The following is a 22,095-nucleotide window of genomic DNA, read 5'->3' on the forward strand; positions in this document are numbered from 1 at the left end:
TCCATCCCCCGCCGACTAAGAATGTGCACAAAGTTCTCCCAGGTCATGCCTTGATTGATTATCTGGGAGTGAAGTGGAGTTTTAGAGTGGAAATAATAGATCATTATTTGGAATACACGCATTTCACGTGTGTTCCGTTTCTACAGTAATCCGTGTAAACACATTTTTAAAACAGAAACGTTTTTCATATTGTAGTAGTAAATGACAAAATGTAGGCATAAACTATATAATATATGAAGCCTGAAGTCCAAATATCAAAGAAACAGTTTCACAAAAGGTAAAAATATCACAGAACAAGAATACTTTTATTCAAAAATATAACTGCAGGAAAAAAGCCGCCTTAGCATGCCACATTGACACATACTCATTACAACTGCCACGGTAGCATAATGGTATCAGCTGCTGACTAGTAATCAAAAGGTCATGAGTTCGATCCCGCACGACTCAGTTTTGAGAAGTAAACTGCTCTTATTCTTACTATTTTAAAATAACATACATTTGATTTCAGTGTGTAACAGCCAGTGTAATTTATGATACTTGTAAAGGCTAGTTTTTTTTCACTTTTCATTCTCTCAGTCATGTTCAAGATCCTTCCCTACCTCCCCCCAATCTGACACTGCTGTTTTCACACAAAGATGCGCTGTAGCTCTGCAGCGTACTTGTGACTGCATTCTCATAACAATGCTTGCGAACTGCAGTGCCTGCGTGCACTTTTCGTGGCATTACATGTCTATTTTTTGAGCATGCCCGTGTCGCTCAAACACAGGAACATATGTTGGTGTACAAGTATAACAAAACAAGTGCACTTTTATTCTAGACTATAAGTGAAGAAAAATAAAGCAAGTTACAATAGGCGGATGATGCAACAGCTTGCTTGGTGCAATGCTAAGAACTGCTGATTTCCGATCCGTGCTATATAAAATCATCACATTCAAATATTAACAATTCCCACACGCCCTTCCTACATCAGACAGACAGACAGACAGGCAGAGAAGGCACTAGATATATAAATAAACAGGGAAGGCATTATATAAAAAACAGCTATATCTGATTGCATATAGCACAGAACTTACTGCTCTGTACTATTCTGTCCTCTGCGTGTCCTGGAGTACAAAAGAAACACCATCATACAGTAACATCTGCGAACTGGCAAGATCAGGGAAAAAACACGCGGTCACTGATTACAAACTGCAAGATTAATGAAAGAGACAATATATGTAAAAACATCGCATTAGTGCAATATTATTTGAAAACGAACAGCGTCAGATTGGGTTTGAATATGCGCCCGATCTGACGCTGTTCATTTTCAGATAATATTGCATGTACTGTGTGTTGAAACTGCTGCACTGAATAAGCTGACTCCTTCTGTAACAGCGTCAGAGTGTATTCAAACCCGATCTGACGTTGTTCGTTTTCAAACAATATTGCATGTACTGTACTATTTTAGAATAAAAACATACATTTGATTTCAGTCAGTCTGTAAGAGCCAGTGTAAATGCATAATTGTAAAGGTTAGCTTTTTGTTTTTTTAATTCAGTTCCATTCTCTTAGTCGCGTTCATGATAAAACCCCCTTCCCTAACCCCAATCTGACACTGCTGTTTTCACATAGAGATGCGCTACAGCTCGAATATTATTTATATAGGGAAGAAAGTACAGTGTCAGGAGCTCATTCAGTGTAATAGGAACCATAGTACAGAGAGACGTGTACACTGCAACAAGTACACATGTTGTGAATGTAGGAAGGGTGTGTGGGAATTGTTAATATTTGAATGTGATGATTTTATATAGCACGGATAGGAAATCGGCAGTTCTTAGCATTGCAGCACGCAAGCTGTCGTATCAACCGCCTACTGTAACTTGCTTTATTTTTTCTTCACTTATAGTCTAGAATAGAAGTGCACTTGTTTTGTTATACTTGTACACCAACATATGTTCCTGTGTTTGAGCGACATGGGCATGCTCAAAAAATAGACGTGTAATGCCACGAACACTGCACACAGGCACTGCAGTTCGCAAGCATTGTTACGAGAATGCAGTCACAAGTATGCTGCAGAGCTAAAGCGCATCTTTATGTGAAAACAGCAGTGTCAGATTGGGGGGAGGTAGGGAAGGATCTTGAACACGACTGAGAGAATGAAAGTGAATAAAAAAAAAAAACTAACCTTTACAAGTATCATAAATTACACTGGTTGTTACACACTGAAATCAAATGTATGTTTTTATTTTAAAATAGTAAGAATAAGAGCAGTTTACTTCTCAAAACTGAGTCGTGCGGGATTGAACTCATGACCTTTTGATTACTAGTCAGCAGCTGATACCATTACGCTAATGTGGCATGCTAAGGCGGCTTTCATTCTGAAGTTATATTTTTGAACAAAAGCATGCTTGTTCTGTTATACTTGTACCTTTTGTGAAACTGTTTCTTTGATATTTGGACTTCAGGCTTCATACGTATAGTTTATGCCTACATTTTATCATTTACTACTACTATATGAAAAACGTTTCTGTTTTAAAAATGTGTTTACACGGATTACTGTAGAAATGGAACACACGTGAAATGCGTTTATTCCAAATAATGATCTATTATTTCCGCTGTAAAACTCCACTTCACTCCCAGATAATCGAGGCATGAGCTCGGAGAAATTTGTGCACATTCTGAGTCGGTGGGGGATGGAATAGCCGGCTGCTTGCAGTTTGTTTTTATCGGCACATTTACAGGACAAAGGAGGCTGGCGGAGAGGTGATAATGGTTTTAAGAAGCAATTTAAGGTGGGATGGATCTACGGGTTTTTTTCGTATGCTCTGGTAATTCTAGTGTTAACTGCCCATTTTTATAACAAATGAACTTGTCCCCGGAGGAAAATCTGGCTTTTTATAGAAGTTTAATAAATAAGTATTATTATGACAATCAACAACCCCCTATCAAATACTCACCAGAATGACTAAAAAGGAAGACAACTTCCCACTTGGCAATCACAGTCACAGTGAAACATTATTTGGGCGTATTGCCATTGGTATAAGAGATCCCCAGAATTTATGAAGATTTAATCAGAAATAAAAGACATCAGCCTGTCACCTTCTTTTAATCTCAAGCTATCTATATAGCTATAGATTATGCAGTATAAAAAATGGGTAAAATTTTATTTGTCTCCAGGTGGAAATTTGGCTTTTTGCAAAAGCTTTTTAATTAAATAAAAACATAAACAGATCGATAAATAAATATACCTGTCTATACACACACATTATAGTCTGAACACATACCAGAATAATTAAAAAGGAAGAAAATTTAAAAAGAAAGAAAACTTCTGACTTGACAGTCACTGTCACAGTGAGGCATTATGTAGTTGTGCTGCAGTTAGTATAAAGGAACTCCAGTACTGTTTCCTGACACACTACTGCTAAATAATTCATTGGCTGAAAGTATTCAGTGTTAATGTGTCACAGAGAGGATATGCAGCATTGTTCATAGTGGCACTCGGTTTTGTTTTAATTCTCTCCCACACTAGTACATCCATGGGGTCACTAGTACATACATGGGGTCCACAGTACGTCTTCTAATTGAGCCTGCCCTTTTAAATAGCTTGTTGATTCAGTGGGCCTCTCCTGAAGTGATTTTTCCAGCTGAGCACACCATAATGTACAAAGTTGCACTGGAAATCACAAGAGTTGTAGAAGATGTGAAGGATGTCGCTACACACAAAGGAACATAGTCTCCTAAGAAAAAAAGCCTACGCTGCCCTTTCTTATATAGTTCCTCTGTTTCACAAGACTAGTCGAACCAGTCATTGATCTGAACCCCCCAAGTACCTTTTGGAGGGCGACACTTCTACATGCATTCCCTCATTAGTGACTGGACATAGAGGCTCTTTGATTTGGTGAAAGTCAATAACCAGTACCTCGGTTATATTTATAGCTGTACTTTTTTGTGTGTGTATGCATGCATGTATGTATATCTATAATATAAGAAAGAGCTTCCTTATGGATTCACTGATTGGTGGTTTTTTTGCATTGCAGAGGCAGTAGACATGTTGGACTCTTTAGATTAGGGAGATAATAATTTAATAAATTTTAGTTTAGACCATTATAAAATTCATCTTATGTATTAATACAAGCAAGAGTTTTAGAACAGTTCAGCATAAAAATTCAAGGACTCTGCATTCTTTATCAAAAGCATGGTAACATACATTTGTTTTTGTTTTCTAAGATGTTGTGGCACTGTTTCTTTTAATAAATTTTAAAATACTTCCTAAGGAGCAAAAGAAGTGTTCACATTTAAAGAAAAAAATCACTGCAAGATTTCATTTTATCTATTTGAAATGATTTTTCTCAAAAGTAAGCTTTTAAGATTGTGAAATAATTAAATGGTCTCCTTATATTCAATAGCCAATTTAAATAAAAGAAGTGTTTTTCATCTAGTACACAATCATTGTCAGCAATCCTCCTTGCATATAAAGGGAGATGATGTACATATTTAGAATGACTGTTTCAGAGAAGTGCTTTGAATCTGTTGTCTAATTTCTCTTTAGGACATTTAACAACATTTGCAGTTACTTTGGAGGCTGTACTGGCAGGCCACGAAAACTGGGTATATGGTATACATTGGCAGAATCCCCTTTTGAAAGGTGAGATGAGTATTACAATAATACAAAGCTTTTCATACCTTTCATGTGTATAGACATTACTCGTCTCCCCAGTGTTTTCACATTTTGTTCCTGTTACAACTCCAGGTTTTAACACATTGACATTTTCCTTCCTTTACTAACACAATTAATTCAGTATATTTTGAATTGTAAGTATTTTTTTATTTATGGATGGTCATTCCAAATGTATGACTTCATTCTCATGTACCTGGTATTTTCACATACTCATGATTCAATATTTTGTACAGTACATAATTTAGCAGCAATTATAGTCTTCTTGGGAATGTCTGTAAGAGTTTTGTACATTTAAATTTTCAATGCATGTTCTCTCCCCAGTCTGTCAAATTAAATGGAAGTGTCTGTGCACAGAAATTTTCATGTCATACCAGAGACTTTTAGTTGGATTCATGTGTGAGCTCTGACAGGACTATTCTGGTCTACGAACGTTCTTTTCAGATCATGATTTATTAGTTTATGCATTGTGCCTTTAATCATTTTTCAGCTGATGAATAAGTCTTCCCCCTAAACTGTAACCCCTAGTTGATTGAAACGGGTTCTCCTCAAGGTTTTGTTTTTGTTTGGCCCTGTTTATTTTGTCTTGAAATAAAATCCCAGATCCACATTCAGTTTAGCCACATTCAACAGCATGCCATTGATTCAGCAACAGTGGTCCAACTGCAATAATACTGTAATTCACATGAAACATTAAAAATTCAGAAATGTTTTTAAAGCCTGGTCTTTGATACATGACAGATTATTGATTGTTAGTTTGGAAAAATTATTAGAAGATATTCTAGGCTACTTTGGAGTTTACAGGGAATATTCACAATAACTAACGTAAGTATTAAACAAGTAGATTGAAGTAATTTCTGTGGTTGAAATTTTTATTTATAGTGTTTAATTTTTCATAAATCAACTACAGTAACAACACCACCACCAATAGTAATAGTAATGATGATCCCCTAACTGGAGGAACAGTATGTAGGAGATACAAATGTGACATATGAAAATGAAACTATACTGCAACAGGACTAAGTTAGAATAATTGCTAAAGACTAATTTAATTCAGAGTATAAGCCAGTGATGGTGAACCTATGACACACATGTCAAAGATGACACTCCACGACATTTTGGGTGACATGTTAGTGTTCACTAAGACCTGAGTTACCAAAGAAACTGAACAAACAAAAATATATTAAATATGAGACCTTGCACCACCCAGAGCTTAAAATTGATTCTCACCATCCATATCAGCACATAATCTTCACAGCGACTACACAGTTCAGTTGACTTCTAACCAGTAGCTTCTTTTCATGGCATAAGTGTAAGATCTGCAACTGCAGTCTCCAAAATGAGCACACTATCATAGTTTGTGTAAAAGGTTTTACATTTTTTTGCTCATATGAAATGTATTAAATTATTTTGTGCCAGGAGCCAGTTCAACAATTACGGAAGCTCTGAACCGGACAATAATAAAAAAAAAAATTCGGGATAACCCTTATCTCGTACATATCCCATACATACTGCGTTCATGATATTTTCATGTACATACAGATATGTATGATATAAGGGTTATCCCATTGTTTTTTCCCCTATTGTGCAGTAAAGAGCTTCACTAAACAACACTGCTGCAGAGGTAAGGAAGTTATCAACCTCAAAGACTATTTTGGTATACTGTCTCCATAGAGTCTGCAAAGGGCAGTGCTGCCATTGTTTTCTCTCCGTGGTTACACTTCCGCAGAGGGCAAGTAGTCTTCATTATATTCCTCTCAACTGTCCCTCTTAATCCCTCCTAAAACTCGCTTATTTTCTGCGTTATACTTTTGCGAGACCTTATTCTTGAAGTTAAACAACATAAAAATGGACAAAAGAAACTAACTGACTGATAGATGAAGTTAGTGCTGCTTGTTTGGACTTCAAGTGCACAAAGCACCTACAGTGCATCCGGAAAGTATTCACAGTGCATCACTTTTTCCACATTTTGTTATGTTACAGCCTTATTCCAAAATGAATTAAATTCATTTTTTTCCTCAGAATTCTACACACAACACCCCATAATGACATGAAAAATGTTTACTTGAGGTTTTTGCAAATTTATTAAAAATAAAAAAAACGGAGAAATCACATGTACATAAGTATTCACAGCATTTGCTCAATACTTTGTCGATGCACCTTTGGCAGCAATTACAGCCTCAAGTCTTTGTTGAATATGATGCCATAAGCTTGGCACACCTATCCTTGGCCAGTTTTGCCCATTCCTCTTTGCAGCACCTCTCAAGCTCCATCAGGTTGGATGGGAAGCGTCGGTGCACAGCCATTTTAAGATCTCTCCAGAGATGTTCAATCAGATTCAATCTGGGCTCTGGCTGGGCCACTCAAGGACATTCACAGAGTTGTCCTGAAGCCACTCATTTGATATCTTGGCTGTGTGCTTAGGGTCGTTGTCCTGCTGAAAGATGAACCGTCGCCCCAGTCTGAGGTTAAGAGCGCTCTGGAGCAGGTTTTCATCCAGGATGTCTCTCTACATTGCTGCAGTCATCTTTCCCTTTATCCTGACTAGTCTTCCAGTTCCTGCCGCTGAAAAACATCCCCACAACATGATGCTGCCACCACCATGCTTCACTGTAGGGATGGTATTGGCCTGGTGATGAGCGGTGCCTGGTTACCTCCAAACGTGACGCCTGGCATTCACACCAAAGAGTTCAATCTTTGTCTCATCAGACCAGAGAATTTTGTTTCTCATGGTCTGAGAGTCCTTCAGGTGCCTTTTGGCAAACTCCAGGCGGGCTGCCATGTGCCTTTTAATAAGGAGTGGCTTCCGTCTGGCCACTCTGCCATACAGGCTTGATTGGTGAATTGCTGCAGAGATGGTTGTCCTTCTAGAAGGTTCTCCTCTCTCCACAGAGGACCTCTGGAGCTCTGACAGAGTGACCATCGGGTTCTTGGTCACCTCCCTGACTAAGGCCCTTCTCTCCCGATCGCTCAGTTTAGATGGCCGGCCAGCTCTAGGAAGAGTCCTGGTGGTTTCAAACTTCTTCCACTTACAGATGATGGAGGCCACTGTGCTCATTGGGACCTTCAAAGCAGCAGAAATTTTTCTGTAACCTTCCCCAGGTTTGTGCCTCGAGACAATCCTGTCTCAGAGATCTACAGACAATTCCTTTGACTTCATGCTTGGTTTGTGCTCTGACATGAACTGTCAACTGTGGGACCTTATATAGACAGGTGTGTGCCTTTCCAAATTATGTCCAACCAACTGAATTTACCACAGGTGGACTCCAATGAAGCTGCAGAAACATCTCAAGGATGATCAGGGGAAACAGGATGCACCTGAGCTCAATTTTGAGCTTCATGGCAAAGGCTGTGAATACTTATGTACATGTGATTTCTCAGTTTTTTTATTTTTAATAAATTTGCAAAAACCTCAAGTAAACTTTTTTCACGTTGTCATTATGAGGTGTTGTGTGTAGAATTCTGAGGAAAAAAATTAATTTAATCTATTTTGGAATAAGGCTGTAACATAACAAAATGTGGAAAAAGTGATGCGCTGTGAATACTTTCCGGATGCACTGTACCATCAGTTTCAGGCTTGTCTATTAAAACTCTGTGCAAAAAAAAAAAAAAAAATCATTAATTAATGTCAAATAAAATGCAGTGTGTTCAATTTTTTTCAGTTCAATTCAAAATTACTATTAAAAGTAGGGTAATATTTTAGTGCACTATTTTAAGCCCAATTATTAGTGTGCATATAATTTTTTCTTACTTTCTCTTTACTTTTATAATACAAAGCAGCACATATGATTGGGTTGTATTTTTTTGAATAAATGAACATGTAAAGAATTGTTTCTCTTGTTTAGCAGGGCGACACACCAGCAGAGTCAAGTTATCCATTTTCAGAATTTCTGACATGCCAAGCCCAAAAGATTCATCATCACTGGTATAAGCATCTCACAAACTTCCTTACGTTCAAACTGTGATTAAAATCTTGGCAAATATCACCCTTTGTTCTTTACTCACTGCCATGGTGATCATATTTGCCCCATTTTAACTAAAGGTTCTCTGGGTTCATTTTCTCCTTGGAAAACTTCTCTAACATCGAACAAATGGTGATATTGCATTCATTGAATGTTTTGATTGTATTGAGCAAGTTAGTATTTTTACCTAAATTAACCTAAATGTGTATGTTTATTGAGGTTTCATTTGTAAGAGTTTAATTTGCTGTCAGTTTAAAGTTTTTTTTTATGTGATACAAATTGCATCTTTTTATAGAGATGTGAACAGAAAAAAAACACATTGAATCCTGATGTTTCAAATCAGATGTAGACCGATATAGATATATGTGACTTGAATGTGACCGGAGTTTGAATGCTTAAATTAGAATTGTCTGCAAATCGCTCCCCATCTGGACATCATGAACGTCATATCATTGGGTCATTTAGTCTGCTATTACAACATAACATGCTTTTTAGAAAAACACGCTCACTACCAGCTTTCTTGTTGGACTGTGTATGGCACTCTGCATCTGTTGCTTGCCAATGCAGTGCCTGTTTTTCTGAGAGGATCTTATGGTCAGATGTTGTGTTAAGTATTTAGAGGCTGCTATAGACAGACATTCTTAGATTATGAAACTGTTTTGCCGTAAACTCTTCCACATCTTGCCCCACCAGCTGTGATGCCACTTTTTTGTCCACAGGTTTCTACATAAAGATATGACAGTAAAACTGTGCTCAAAGCAACAACTGTGATTTTTGATTTATTTCTTTAATATGCCATCATAATCTGCCAAATTTGCACCGAAAAAAACATGAAATAGTGCAGCAGTAAGCATGGTGTTTTTGTTTACAGGTTACTTTTAGGTGACATCAGTTTGACAAATTACTTTTTATTAATTTTTCACATTCAATGCACATTCAAGAGTAGTAATTTATACAAGTCATATTAAATTTGGACTGTTTGCAAAATTAACTTGGATAATCAAAAAAAAATAGTTCTATAGAGTTCACACAAAAATTATTGGAACAGCAAGGCCAATTTGTTTTTCCTGAAGACATTTGTTTGTGAGATCAGAAGATGACTATGAGACGGCCAATGAGAGTTTCAGCTTTTATTCCATGCTATGTGCATGTAGATATGTTAAACAACATAGTACATTTTGCATCAAACCATCCAGTTTTTTAAGTGAGCAAAAGTATTGGCACATGACAATCGACAGGTGTTTCTTGTTATGTGGGTGTGTCATATAAAGTTGATTTTTTCCTCATTAAGTCACTCTGGATATCTACTCTCAGTTTAAGTTTTTGGTTTCACCTGTGAAGACTGCATTTGTAGTTAAAAAGGGCAGACCAACATGAAGACCAGAGAGCTGTCTATGGGAGAAAAACATGACATTCCGAAGCTGTTAAAAGGTGGAAAATTCATCAGAGGTATTTCAGAAACATTGGGCATACCCAGTACCACAATTTGAAATGTCCTGAAAAACAAGGAAACCACTGGTGTACTGAGCAACAGGCATTGAACTGGTCATCCAAGGAAAACAACTACTGATGACAGATGAATGGTGAGAGCAGTGAAGAAAAAAAAAAAAAAACAGCAGTCAGTAACATCATGAAGAACCTTCAAAGAGCAGGGATGGAAATTTAACAGTCCACTGTTTGAAGGAGGCTTGGAGAATAACAGTACAGAGGTCAAAAATTGATTGTAAAAATGTATACATTCAAACACATCAATATTGGATGTTTTAACTAATTTTTACCAAAATAGGCTTTATTTCTCAAGCTACTATATGACTTGTCCAAACTACTTGCAGGAAAGAGATAAAATTCTAGAAGGCTATGTCCAGAGAAGCTGGCAATTTTTCAGTTACATGCCTTACATTTTCGCATAGTTTTTGTATTAACGAGGCACAAATACTATCTGCATTGTCCCTCTCTTGAAACATAGTAGATGTCAGTGTAGGGCACTTTTAACCTCAAGTTGAAGCAATACTGGAATTGGAGAACATTTTTAATTTTTACCAGAAGTGACATTTGAACGATTGTGAGGTTTGGAAGCTTCATTATGTTTGTTGTTAACCTGACCGAACAAGGTAAGTCATAGAATGATGCAGACTATTTTTTTTAATTTATTTTACTGACTTCTGTCATTTCAGTAAGATCTTTCTGTATATTTTCTTTTTTGCATTGAATTGGAATAAATGTAAAACATTTCAAAGTTTGTCTTGTATATAGTAGACTGATATTTATTAATTAAAGTAGGGATTGTAAGGTTTGTTGCACTAGCTCCCCCTTTGGTTATATGCATGCACCCATAGAGAAATACAAGGTGAGTGCAGGAAAATTAAGTATGGTGCTAGCAACTTCTTCCTTTCTTTACCATTTTTATCCCCAGAAGATGGCAGTATTCAACAGCCAATGTGCTTACTTTCTGCTTCAATGGACAAAACTATGATTTTGTGGGCTCCTGACGAAGAGTCTGGTGTATGGCTGGAACAGGTGATGGTGTTTTATTTTATTATTTATTTTATTTATAATTATATGTGGATAAAATTCATAAACTTCTTTGTTCATTCTCATCTAAATGAGCTTGTGAATATACTTTGGGAAATTGCTTTAGTAGAAAGTCCATTCTTCTTATAAAAGATAGTCTTCTAGAGATCTGGAATTTTTTTTTAATCGTAAAGTTTTAGCAGTCTCTTTTAGCCACAAAACCAAATAAGCCACAATTAAACACCTTTACATCGTGCAAACACACTCCACTCTTTATTTTGTCAGAAAACATCTATAGTAAACAGGGCAACCACATAAAATAACACTTTAAAAATATATATGTGAAGTACTTTTTCTTAGAAATGTAGATTTGTATCAGATTTAGAGTTTAAAATGAATTGGTAAATATCATTTGAAATTTGTTTCAGTCACTGGCAATCTGCTGCATGTCAAAAATAATTAATTGGTACTTTTTGGCACAGTACAGATCTGTAACATTAACATGTAGTTTGCATATTAATACATAATGTTAAAGTTCTTGTTCTCTGCTAAGGTGGAAAGTGGTTTACTGGCTTGTTTAACGTTCTTAGTTGTCATACAGTAAAACTCATAGCCCAAGCACACAATATAAGTTCATGATTAAAGTATATTACCAATAAACACATATTTGGCTGCCATCTTTCATGTTTTTAGTGGTTTTTATCCAGTTTTTTTATCACCCCCGAAACAACAGAAAAGCCTTCCAGAATTGAGTGTACCATTTTTCACGGATTTCATAATCCAGTGGTGGTTCTGAGTTTGGTACCATCTTGAGAGCAGTCTCTGGAATCCAAAGTGTACTCAAGAAAGTGGAAACAGCCATTGAAAACTCTGAAAAGCTAGGGGAAATTAAGCATGTTTTACTTTTCTTCTCCCATAATTAGGACTTAGGAAAATTAATGATTTCAGTTGTGTAGCAAAATATGAGAAATGTGTGGCCTCTTAACAAAAAAAAAAAAAACAATACCTGTTTAATTTGGTATTGGTGAAACATTTGTAATGACCCTGTCTTGGACAATCTATTTAGCTGAAAGATGGAGAAAAATTATATTTCCTAAGTAAGGAGTATTCAAGTAATGCTAGTAAAAACATTAAAATGTTTAATAAAGAAATAATTCAAATTGGCCAAGCTGAACCAAATGTCAGTCAGTCAGTATCCAACCCGCTATATCCTAACATAGGGTCATGGGGGTCTGCTGTAGCCAATCCCAGCCAACACAGGGTGCAAGACAGGAACAAACCCCAGGCAGGGTGCCAGCCCCCAGCAGTGAACCAAATTTCTTTTCATAAAAAGTAGCATAACGAGAAAACTTGACCTTTAACAAAACTGACTTTTGTTGATGTCAATTTCTACTGTATCATCTTACCAAGTAGGCCCTAGGTCCTACTGTCCCCATGTTGGGTAGAACATGGATAGATTGATAAAGTTTTATGAGTTCGGTCAATCTTTAGCCAGAATAGATTCTTCATTTGCTATACTACATTTAGCACTGCAGCCTGAGCAGTCATAGGCACATGAACATACACACATACATTGTCCTAAAGAAAGAAAAGCTGTTTGTTGAAACAAAATGCAAGAGTGGAAAATTCATAAATCAAAGCTAAAGTTTTGCCCATTTTAACATTTAAAAGATCAGAAATCCTCTTAAATGCATTCAGAATCCCAATAGTGAGCACTGTTTCCAAGGGTGTTTAATTGGTTGAACAAGGATTAAGGGAGATACAGCTTGCATGACTGCCCTCTTTAAGAGAGAAAGATAACAAGGTCAGCCTAGTATTTGTAGTGTGTCATTTGTTAATGTCCTTTCTGTTTCTTGTGTATATACATATATTTATAAATACATACAATAGTATGTCTTCTGCATTCTTTGTGTTATTAGTGTTATTAGTAATGTTTTGTAACATTACTATTATTTATATGCAAAGCTGGCTTATATGTGAGTACCTAAAGTAATTCAAATTCTACTTATGGTAAACGACTCTAAACAACTTGCCCTTAATTGTAAAGCATTATTTCTTAATAATTCTAATTATTTTAGAGATGAGAAATAAAATGAGCATTGCATACAGCACCAGTAGTACTTGCATGTTTTAAAATGTAAATTGGTTTCAATATTTTAGATTCGAGTTGGTGAGGTTGGAGGAAATACTCTTGGATTCTATGGCTGTCAGATTAGTCCAGATGGGTCTTTGATAATTGCTCATGCATTTCATGGAGCTCTACATCTCTGGCGCCAGAATAATTTCACAAAGGTAATACATTGTTTTATATTTCTTATTTATCTATAGCAAAAAAAAAAAAAAAAACATGAAGCCTATTTGTGTTAAATATTGACTTTTAGGTTTGGCTGAAAGATAGTACTATATTTGCTGACAAAAAATTTTGTTGCGTCCAGCAGCTGTAGGAAATCTGTTGGTATAGAGAGATCCAATGAACTCGACTTTGTCAGCAATGCTGTGATCTTCAAGGAGTCAATGGAGGCTCTGATCATGGCTTTCAGAAGACTGAGCGAGGAGTCTGAGAGCCTGGGTTTGCAAGCGTCCTAGATATAAACCAAGATCCAGGCCTTTAATGACCTCTTGGGCATAGCCATCAAAGCGTGTCTGTCTGTAGAGAGAGTGTTGACCTTGTCGAGAGGTTTACTTCCCTTGGCAGCATCATTCATGTCTCTGGTTACTCTTCCTGTGAAGTCAGTAAACAGATTGGGAGAGCGGGGGGTGCGTCATGAGATCGTTGGAAAGGGGTTCGTGTTGCTCCAGATATCTCTGCAAAAAGACGAATGTACAAGACTTTAGAGTCCTGGTGCTTTCTGTTTTGTTATATGGTAACATGACTTGGATGCTATTCAGCGACCTGAGTTGAAGACTGAGGTCCTTTGGTACTGTCTTTCTTAAGACAATCCTTGGGTACCACTGGATTGACTTTGTGTTGAACAAGCAGTTGCTCACAGAGTGGAGTTGTAAATGATGCACATTACCTGCATTATGAGGGAGTGTCAATTATGGGTCTATGGCCATATGGTGCGATTCCCCTGAGGGTGATGCGGCTCGCAGGATCCTCATTGTTGAAACCCCGAATGGCTGGACCAGGCCAAAGGGGACACCCATGTAACATCTCACTGCGGCAGATACAGTCATTTCCAGAGGTGGGACTGGACCATGTGTCTGCTTTGGGGGTTGCCAACTGGGATCCCGAGCTTTTTCGTCATGTGGTGAGTGTGGTAATCTGCTGTACCAGTGCATGCTCCCCAACCTGACTGAACTGTGTTAACATATTTTGTAGAAGTATACCCAGGTACTGGCTGCATTAACTCTAACATGAACCATACACACATGAGTCATCTCTGAATGTGTAACAAAAATATATCAATCTTTGTCCACTTTGAAAGCAGGATAATGTAGTGAATGTAGTCAAAAAATTTAGAAGTCCAAAAAATGCACATAAAACGATTTTCACAGAGTTATGAATTCGGCAATACTAAGTGCAAAATGGGAAATGAACCTATATGGACCCCACTGGATCATTAAAAAACAGACACGTCATTATTTACTCATGCTCTGCTTTTGAAGTTAGTGCCTATATATTTTTAACATTAATATTTTGATTTCTTGATGTTACAAAAAGTGTAGATTAGCATATTAGGCAGCATAGGTGCTTTTCAATGCCCCAGCCTTCCCTTAATATTCAAGGGTCATACAGTTTTGTAGCCTTCTATTTGGCTTTGTACAGTAGCATATTTCTTTGGTTAATTAGGTATCTTTGGAATATGCAGTTTTTTGTATGTAATCCATCTTATCTTTATGGTGTCAGTGATTCCTTTAATCAGTACCCTTATTCTAAAATGAAATTTCTGAGTAGCTGAATTCCACTTTGGTGTTATTCTGTATATAATGCAGCAATAATAATAATAATTATAAAAACTTGGGGCTTTGTCCCCTGCTCACTTCGCTCACCATCCTCTTTCCTCCCCTGCCAGCGCTATGCGCTGTTGTGAAGAGTGGGGCACATACCAAGGAGACAGTCTCTCCTCCGAAACCCCTTTTAAATGGTGATACATTGGGAAACAAGTAACAGTTGTTTTTTTACCTCCTCTTTGCTCGATCAGCTGCTGGCTTGCTGCTCCTGCCGTGCTGTGTGATCATTTGTATCACTGGACTTGCTTCCAAAGTATGACGTGACTTGTCCGTCTCGCGGAAAGTAAAAATGTCTCTCTTCAAAAGATCTCCCTTAAAAAGATCACGTCTCGTCGCAGGAAAAAAAGTCTCATATCATCGCAAGATTTTTTTTTATAATAGAGAGAAAATTTTCATATGTACGGTACCTTACCCATACCCAATTATCTCAACTTAAAACTGTTCGTGTATATATTTTACTGTTAGAGCACATTAAGATAAAGTGACTTGAAATACACAGTGCAGAAAAACAGTAATAAGTAAATTTTAAAATTCAATGTTTTTGAATTGAGTATTATCATTTACGGTCGATATTGTCTTTTAATATGCAGTAGCCTGTGACCTTTTATGTTCCGTCCATGACAAAAGTTCAATTTCTACCGACAGTGTGGTAATTTGAAACCTTTTTCTTTACCTGTTTTGGGCGGACTTATTTTTCACTTTTTAATTTTGCTATTAACAAAATGAAAAAAGCAGCTCTAAACTGCTACTGTTCTTTTAAGAGTGACAGAGATCTCGTGAAATGTTGAGGGAAAATGTTGTGGGCATTTGAGTAAAAACTTAACCTGTTTATAGTGTATGGGTCTAGAGTTTCCATTAAAAAATATTTCTGTTTTATAGGGAGAGTGGACTCCAGCTGTTGTTCTTTCTGGGCACTTCGGTAGTGTACAGGACCTAAGCTGGGACCCTCAGGGAGAATTTATAATGAGTGTTGGTTCTGACCAGACTACTCGACTATTTGCACCCTGGAGAAAGAAAGGTCAAACAAAGGTACTATATGTTAAGTAGCATCTGCTAATATCTTTGTTAATTATTTTCCTGCTATTTTTTATTTAAACTTAAATTTGGAAAAGGCTTAAGATGATTTTTGTTAACATAAATAGTTTAGTTTTTCTTTATTCTGATACAAAAGCCCAGCAGAAGGCGCAGCGTTTTCTATGGTTGCACCAATGTTGGTTTTTAATATTAATTCTGCCCATGGACATCCTTTAAAAAAAAACTGGAAAAATGACATTTGTTTGCTACTTTCTGTGTGCTCAACAGTTGGCAACTTTCAAGTGTATAATTCAAATCAGAATTGTGCTTCAGCATATGACTAGTCATCACATGGAACATCTATGTTTTATTTTTCCTTCCCTCCCTATTCACTTTTAGAAGTCAGTTTTATGCAGTACAGGATCTTAATGTTCATGTTCCCGAAATTCACTCTACTTCATGGTTGGAATCTTTTTTCTTCTTCTTCTGCTTTATACAACAGGTTTCTGCTGCAGCACGGTACCCTCATAATGTAAAACTTTTAATAAACAAAACACAGAGTGTAAAATTTCTGAAATGTATGGCTATTATTTTTTGGGATCTAGTTTTTAAAAAAAAAAAAAGAAAGAAATGTCCAAAACTGTTTAGATTGTATATAATAGTTCTGGAACATGATCTATATATAATCTGTCTACATGTAGATGAAAACTAAAGACAAAAGTTTCCACAGCTTCGAGAAAGGCCTGTTTATTTTCATTTATTTTATATTGCAGAAATTATACTCCACATTGCTTAGTATTAACTCCCTTTTTTAAAGTAGTTTCTATTTAAATAAGCAATATTTCCTTTCTCCAGTAATTGTCACTCTCACTCAGAAAACTACATAACCAGTATGTAGATTATGCAGGCTCTCTAATTACTTACATTAAATTTAATAAGTGATTAACACTTTTTTTGGTTTTTTTTTCTGACTAGAATATTATGTTACAGCAACTACAAGTTGTGAATTTTTAGCTACGTTTTGGTAAACATTTTTGTATGAAAATGTTTGCCATTGTACCATTTGTAATGTTAAACCAATGAACTTGTTTTTTTAGCATCATGCCCACTAAATATTTTCCCAATCATGTTATACTTACATAAATATTCTATATTGTAAAAAATAAAAAAGTGTGATGTTTTCGTCTTTTTGTTGAAAATTTGCCTTTTAGGTATGTCAAGCCTTAACATGAAGCAGTTAAAAATATCTTTTATATACCGTATATACTTATGTATAAGTCGGGTCTTGAAATCCGAAAAATGGATCATAAAATCAGACCCCAACTTATACGCCCATTCAAAAATGTGACACTTACATTTTTATATCACATCTTCTGCCTCCTCTAATCTCGCATCAGTTTCTCAGATGCATTGCATTTTGTTGTAGCAGCACAGTTACCAATTTCTTTCTCTACTTCAAGGGCGTTTGATTTAAAACCAACTTCATATTTTGTTCGGATCGAGCGCTCCATCGTAGATAAGGGATGCTCTTATGATAAAGGTGTATGAGGGTGTGAGATACAAAAAACACACATCAGTGTAAACGTTACTTTGGAATAGTTTTGGTATTACAGTGTGGTCACATAGGCACAATAGAGAGAGAGAAGTTAGGGGCACACGCTGATAACAGCGCATTGTCACACCCACATAGAACAAAAAGGCATTGTGCTTCGTGGTTACTCTCTAAAGTGGGTGTTAGCATATCATAATTTCTTGGACCAATAGCGTGAGATTTCCGCATTCGACTTATACGACTGACATTAAAAATACATTATTAAAATACCAGAAATTATACAATAAATTCAAGTCCCAACTTATTCGCGGGAGAACTTAAATGCGAGTACATACAGTAGCTTTATATAGCTTGTTTTACTGTGGTATGTTGCAGTCTTAATATACCACAATCCTTTAATTTTCTAAGACAGTTTAAACTTTTTAAAGGATAACCCATCAACCATCATTCATTGCACATATTACATTCTTTTTCAGGTATCATGGCATGAAATATCCAGACCACAGATCCATGGGTATGATTTACAGTGTTTAAGCATCATCAATGGCTTCCAGTTTGTCTCTGGTGCTGATGAAAAAGTTATCAGAGTTTTTAGTGCTCCAAGGAATTTTGTGGAAAATTTCTGCAACATTGCTGGATTACCTTTAGAAAAGGTTCTAGCTTCCAGTGTAAGTGGAGTACTACTCATGTTCATTTTTAATTATTATGAATTTGCATGTGTTTTAAGACATTTTAATGATTATGAATGGATGGAATTGTCTTTTTAGTCTACATTTAATCTGCAAGAAGCAGTGTATCCTCCTGATTTAAAGCTGCTGCTGCTTTAATACATCTGTCTTCCTTACACTTTTAAAGTTAAATATGCCAGTGCTGCAAGTTGTTGATTATGGCACTCTTATTATTAGATACCAAATCTATCAAGGCACTCACTAGTTTTTATTATTAAACCTAATATGTATTCATGATTTCCTATATACATCACAGTAGAACAGAAAAAAGTAGTATTGGTCTGAAAAGATTCTAATTTCTTTTAATGAATTATCACTCTTTGTAATCATCAAGCTGATATTACTAATAGTTTTAATGGTGTTTCTAAAGAAAATTATCATCTCTGGATTTATTACAGGCAATTACTGTGCAATTTAGTAGACGCCCCACATGTGCCACTGTGATTCATCTAATAAATTAAAGGTTTATTGAATGTTATTTGAAGTCAGTACTAATCATTTTGAAATGCTACAAAATTTATATTGAGATTATCCTTTCCTTTTTTTGTATTTTGTGAAGAATTCAGCAGATCTCCCAGAAGGTGCCAGAATACCAGCTTTAGGACTCTCAAATAAGGCTGTTTTTCCAGGTGGGATTGCAGCTTATGTTATTCATTTCATTCTAGGGCATTAGGTGTGTATCAGAATATTAAGTCTTCATTTAATTATGTTTTACATTTTGTTAGATACAATATCTTATTGGAATAAGTGTCAGGTTAGGTATAAGATCAACATTTTTTTTTATCATTATTATTTCTTTAACATACAGTTGTGATTGAAAGTTTGTGAACCCTTTAGAATTTTCTATATTTCTGCATAAATATGACCTAAAACATCATCAGATTTTCACTCAAGTCCTAAAGTAGATAAAGAGAAACTAGTTAAACAAATGAGACAAAAATATTATAATTGGTCATTTTTTTATTAAGGAAAAAGATTACATCTATACTAATAAAAGGCAAAGCCCTCACTCACTCACTGACTCACTCACTGACTCATCACTAATTCTCCAACTTCCCGTGTGGGTGGAAGGCTGAAATTTGGCAGGTTCATTCCTTACAGCTTCCTTACAAAAGTTGGGCAGGTTTTATATCGAAATTCTACGCGTAATGGTCATAACTGGAAGCAGTTTTTCTCCATTTACTGTAATGGAGATGAGCTTCAACGCCGTGAGGGCGGAGTTTCGTGTGACATCATCACGCCTCCCACGTAATCACGCAGTACATAGAAAACCAGGAAGACCTCAAAAAAGCGCTCAAGAAAACATGCATTATATAATTGAGAAGGCAGCGAAACAATAAGAAGCGAGCGAGTGACATATACAACTATATTCATGAGTTCTGCTACTTCGGAAACAAAGCACGATGTAAACCTACACTTTAAATTAAGTTCATAGACAGGCTGCGCTGGCGTTTGTAATTTAGTGCCTGCCCATATAAGGCCGTCCGTCAGCGGCAATCCAATAGCAAACTGCCACGGGTAAATATTCACGGGTGAAGGACTGTGCTTATGGAGAGGAAGATGAGATGGTCAGGGTGGTGTTTGACACAAACTCAGCGAAACTGCGAGAGAAAGTTTTAAGTGCCAGGACTAAGGTAACATTAAATAAAGCTATGGACATAGCATGAGATGGCACCAGCACAGCTGGGAACCTTCGATGCAAGTACACCGAGTGGCTCACGTGAACTGACGAGTGCACAGATAAAAGCAACAGTTCCAAAGAGCTGAACAAAACCGAATTACACAATTGAAAAGGCAGCAAAAATATGAAGCGCCTGATAAGCATATTCATAAATGCAGCTACTGTGGAAACAAAGCACACGGTGGAAAAAGTCAATGTCCCGCTAAAGGAAGACAGTGTAAAAAAAACCTGTGCATGCAGTGTGTCAGGTCTCAGATAAAGAAGAAGACGAGCTGTTTATTGATGCAGTAAGAAACAAATCGATGAATGAAACCTGTCATCTTTACAACGATTGACAAACACGGAATGTAACTTGAACACAACACATCCTACAAATACGAACCTGATTGAAAGAAATAATGATAATCAAATCCTTGATGACAGCAACACTCAGTAACACTCACAAAACAAATACTGTATATTGACAGTCATGTTACGTTATTTTTAAAATGTTCCCTTTTCTTTTCTACCTTTTTAACACACTACTTCTCGCTGCGATACGCGGGTATATATATATGTATATATATATATCCCGCTCTACATACTCGAATAATGGATACTTTATTCGCCATCAATGATTGTTTTGGTAAAGCCATACTCAGTGTATTCATTAGATGAACGGTAAAAAAGTAAGAGCGAGGGGAGGATGACTCATTGAGGCATGCAGGCTGTAGTCTTGCGTCAACTCTATCTGAATTTGCGATCACATTTGAAAAATATATCTTTTCAAGTTCTATTTAGTCCATATGTGTCAAACTCAAGGGCAGGGCCACATCCGACCGGCGTAATTATATCCGCCCGAGATCATTTTATATACTGTATTATTGTTATTAAAGCCGGGTATATGAAGCGCTGGTAACACAATAAACTACAGATCCCATAATGCAGCGCTTCAGCTGCCTTGCCAACACTTACCGCTTACTAGAGTTATTGCGCACTGAGTTTGCACGGCGCTTTGGTGACTTTGAAGAACAAAAAAAGTCCGTCTACATGCGGCTCGAACCTTGTGCATGTTTGGTAGCACATATCTGTGTGAGAAGCTCTTCTCAGTGATAAAGAATAACAAAACAGCACACAGGAGTCGCCTCACTGATGAGCACCTGCAATCCATCCTGAGAATCTCCACAACACAGAACCTCACACCAAACAGAAACGAACTTGTGGCTAAAAAAAGATGCCAGGCGTCCAGCTCTAAAATGACATATGAGCAAAGACAACTGAATGATTTGATTTTTATTGCACGTAAGAGCGGAGTCAACCGTTTTAACAAACAGCGTATTGCACTGATACTGAAATAGCTGTGTGTGTATATATGTAGATATGTATGTATATGTATATATATGTTTATATATGTGTGTATGTATGTATGTATATATATATATATATATATATATATATGTATGTATTTGTGTGTATATATGTGTGTGTATGTATGTATATGTATGTATATATGTGTATATGTATAGATATATGACAACAACACTCATCACTCACAACAGTGACAAAACAATTACATTGACAATCAGGTTACGTTATTTTCAAAATGTTTCCTTTTCTTTTCATTGCTTCTTTAACACACTACTTCTCCGCTGCGAAGCGCGGGTATTTTGCTAGTATTACATATTTGTGAGTGGCAAAAGTATGTGAACCTTTGCTTTCCGTATCTGGTGTGACCCCCCCTTTGCAGCAATAACTGCAACTAAACGTTTCCAGTAACTTTTGATCCTTCCTGCACACCGGCTTGGAGGAATGTTAGCCCATTCCTCCATACAGAACAGCTTCAAATCTGGGATATTGGTGGGTTTCCTCACATTAACTGCTCGCTTCAGGTCCTTCCACAACATTTCGATTGGATTAAGGTCAGGACTTTGACTTGGCCATTCCAAAACATTAACTTTATTCTTCTTTAACCATTCTTTGGTAGAACGACTTGTGTGCTTAGTGTCGTTGTCTTGCTGCATGACCCACCTTCTCTTGAGATTCAGTTCACGGACAGATGT

The 22,095-nt window shown here is 36.5% G+C and overlaps 1 protein-coding gene across 2 annotated transcripts in view; it reads left to right on the plus strand.

Moving 5' to 3' along the window:
• elp2 (elongator acetyltransferase complex subunit 2) overlaps window positions 1-22,095 on the plus strand; it is a 97,241-nt gene that overhangs the window by 38,828 nt on the left and 36,318 nt on the right. The window contains exons 9-14 of one of the 2 annotated variants that reach the window (XM_039736866.1): window positions 4,529-4,624; window positions 11,030-11,133; window positions 13,288-13,419; window positions 15,961-16,110; window positions 18,124-18,315; window positions 18,935-19,004. In XM_039736866.1, coding sequence (XP_039592800.1) covers window positions 4,529-4,624; window positions 11,030-11,133; window positions 13,288-13,419; window positions 15,961-16,110; window positions 18,124-18,315; window positions 18,935-19,004 — 744 coding nt within the window. The remainder of the gene's footprint in view (window positions 1-4,528; window positions 4,625-11,029; window positions 11,134-13,287; window positions 13,420-15,960; window positions 16,111-18,123; window positions 18,316-18,934; window positions 19,005-22,095) is intronic. The other variant, XM_039736867.1, reaches the window with a different exon arrangement.

The sequence above is a fragment of the Polypterus senegalus genome, chromosome 15, assembly GCF_016835505.1.
Source record: "Polypterus senegalus isolate Bchr_013 chromosome 15, ASM1683550v1, whole genome shotgun sequence".
In the NCBI taxonomy this organism is placed as follows: Eukaryota; Metazoa; Chordata; class Cladistia; order Polypteriformes; family Polypteridae; genus Polypterus; species Polypterus senegalus.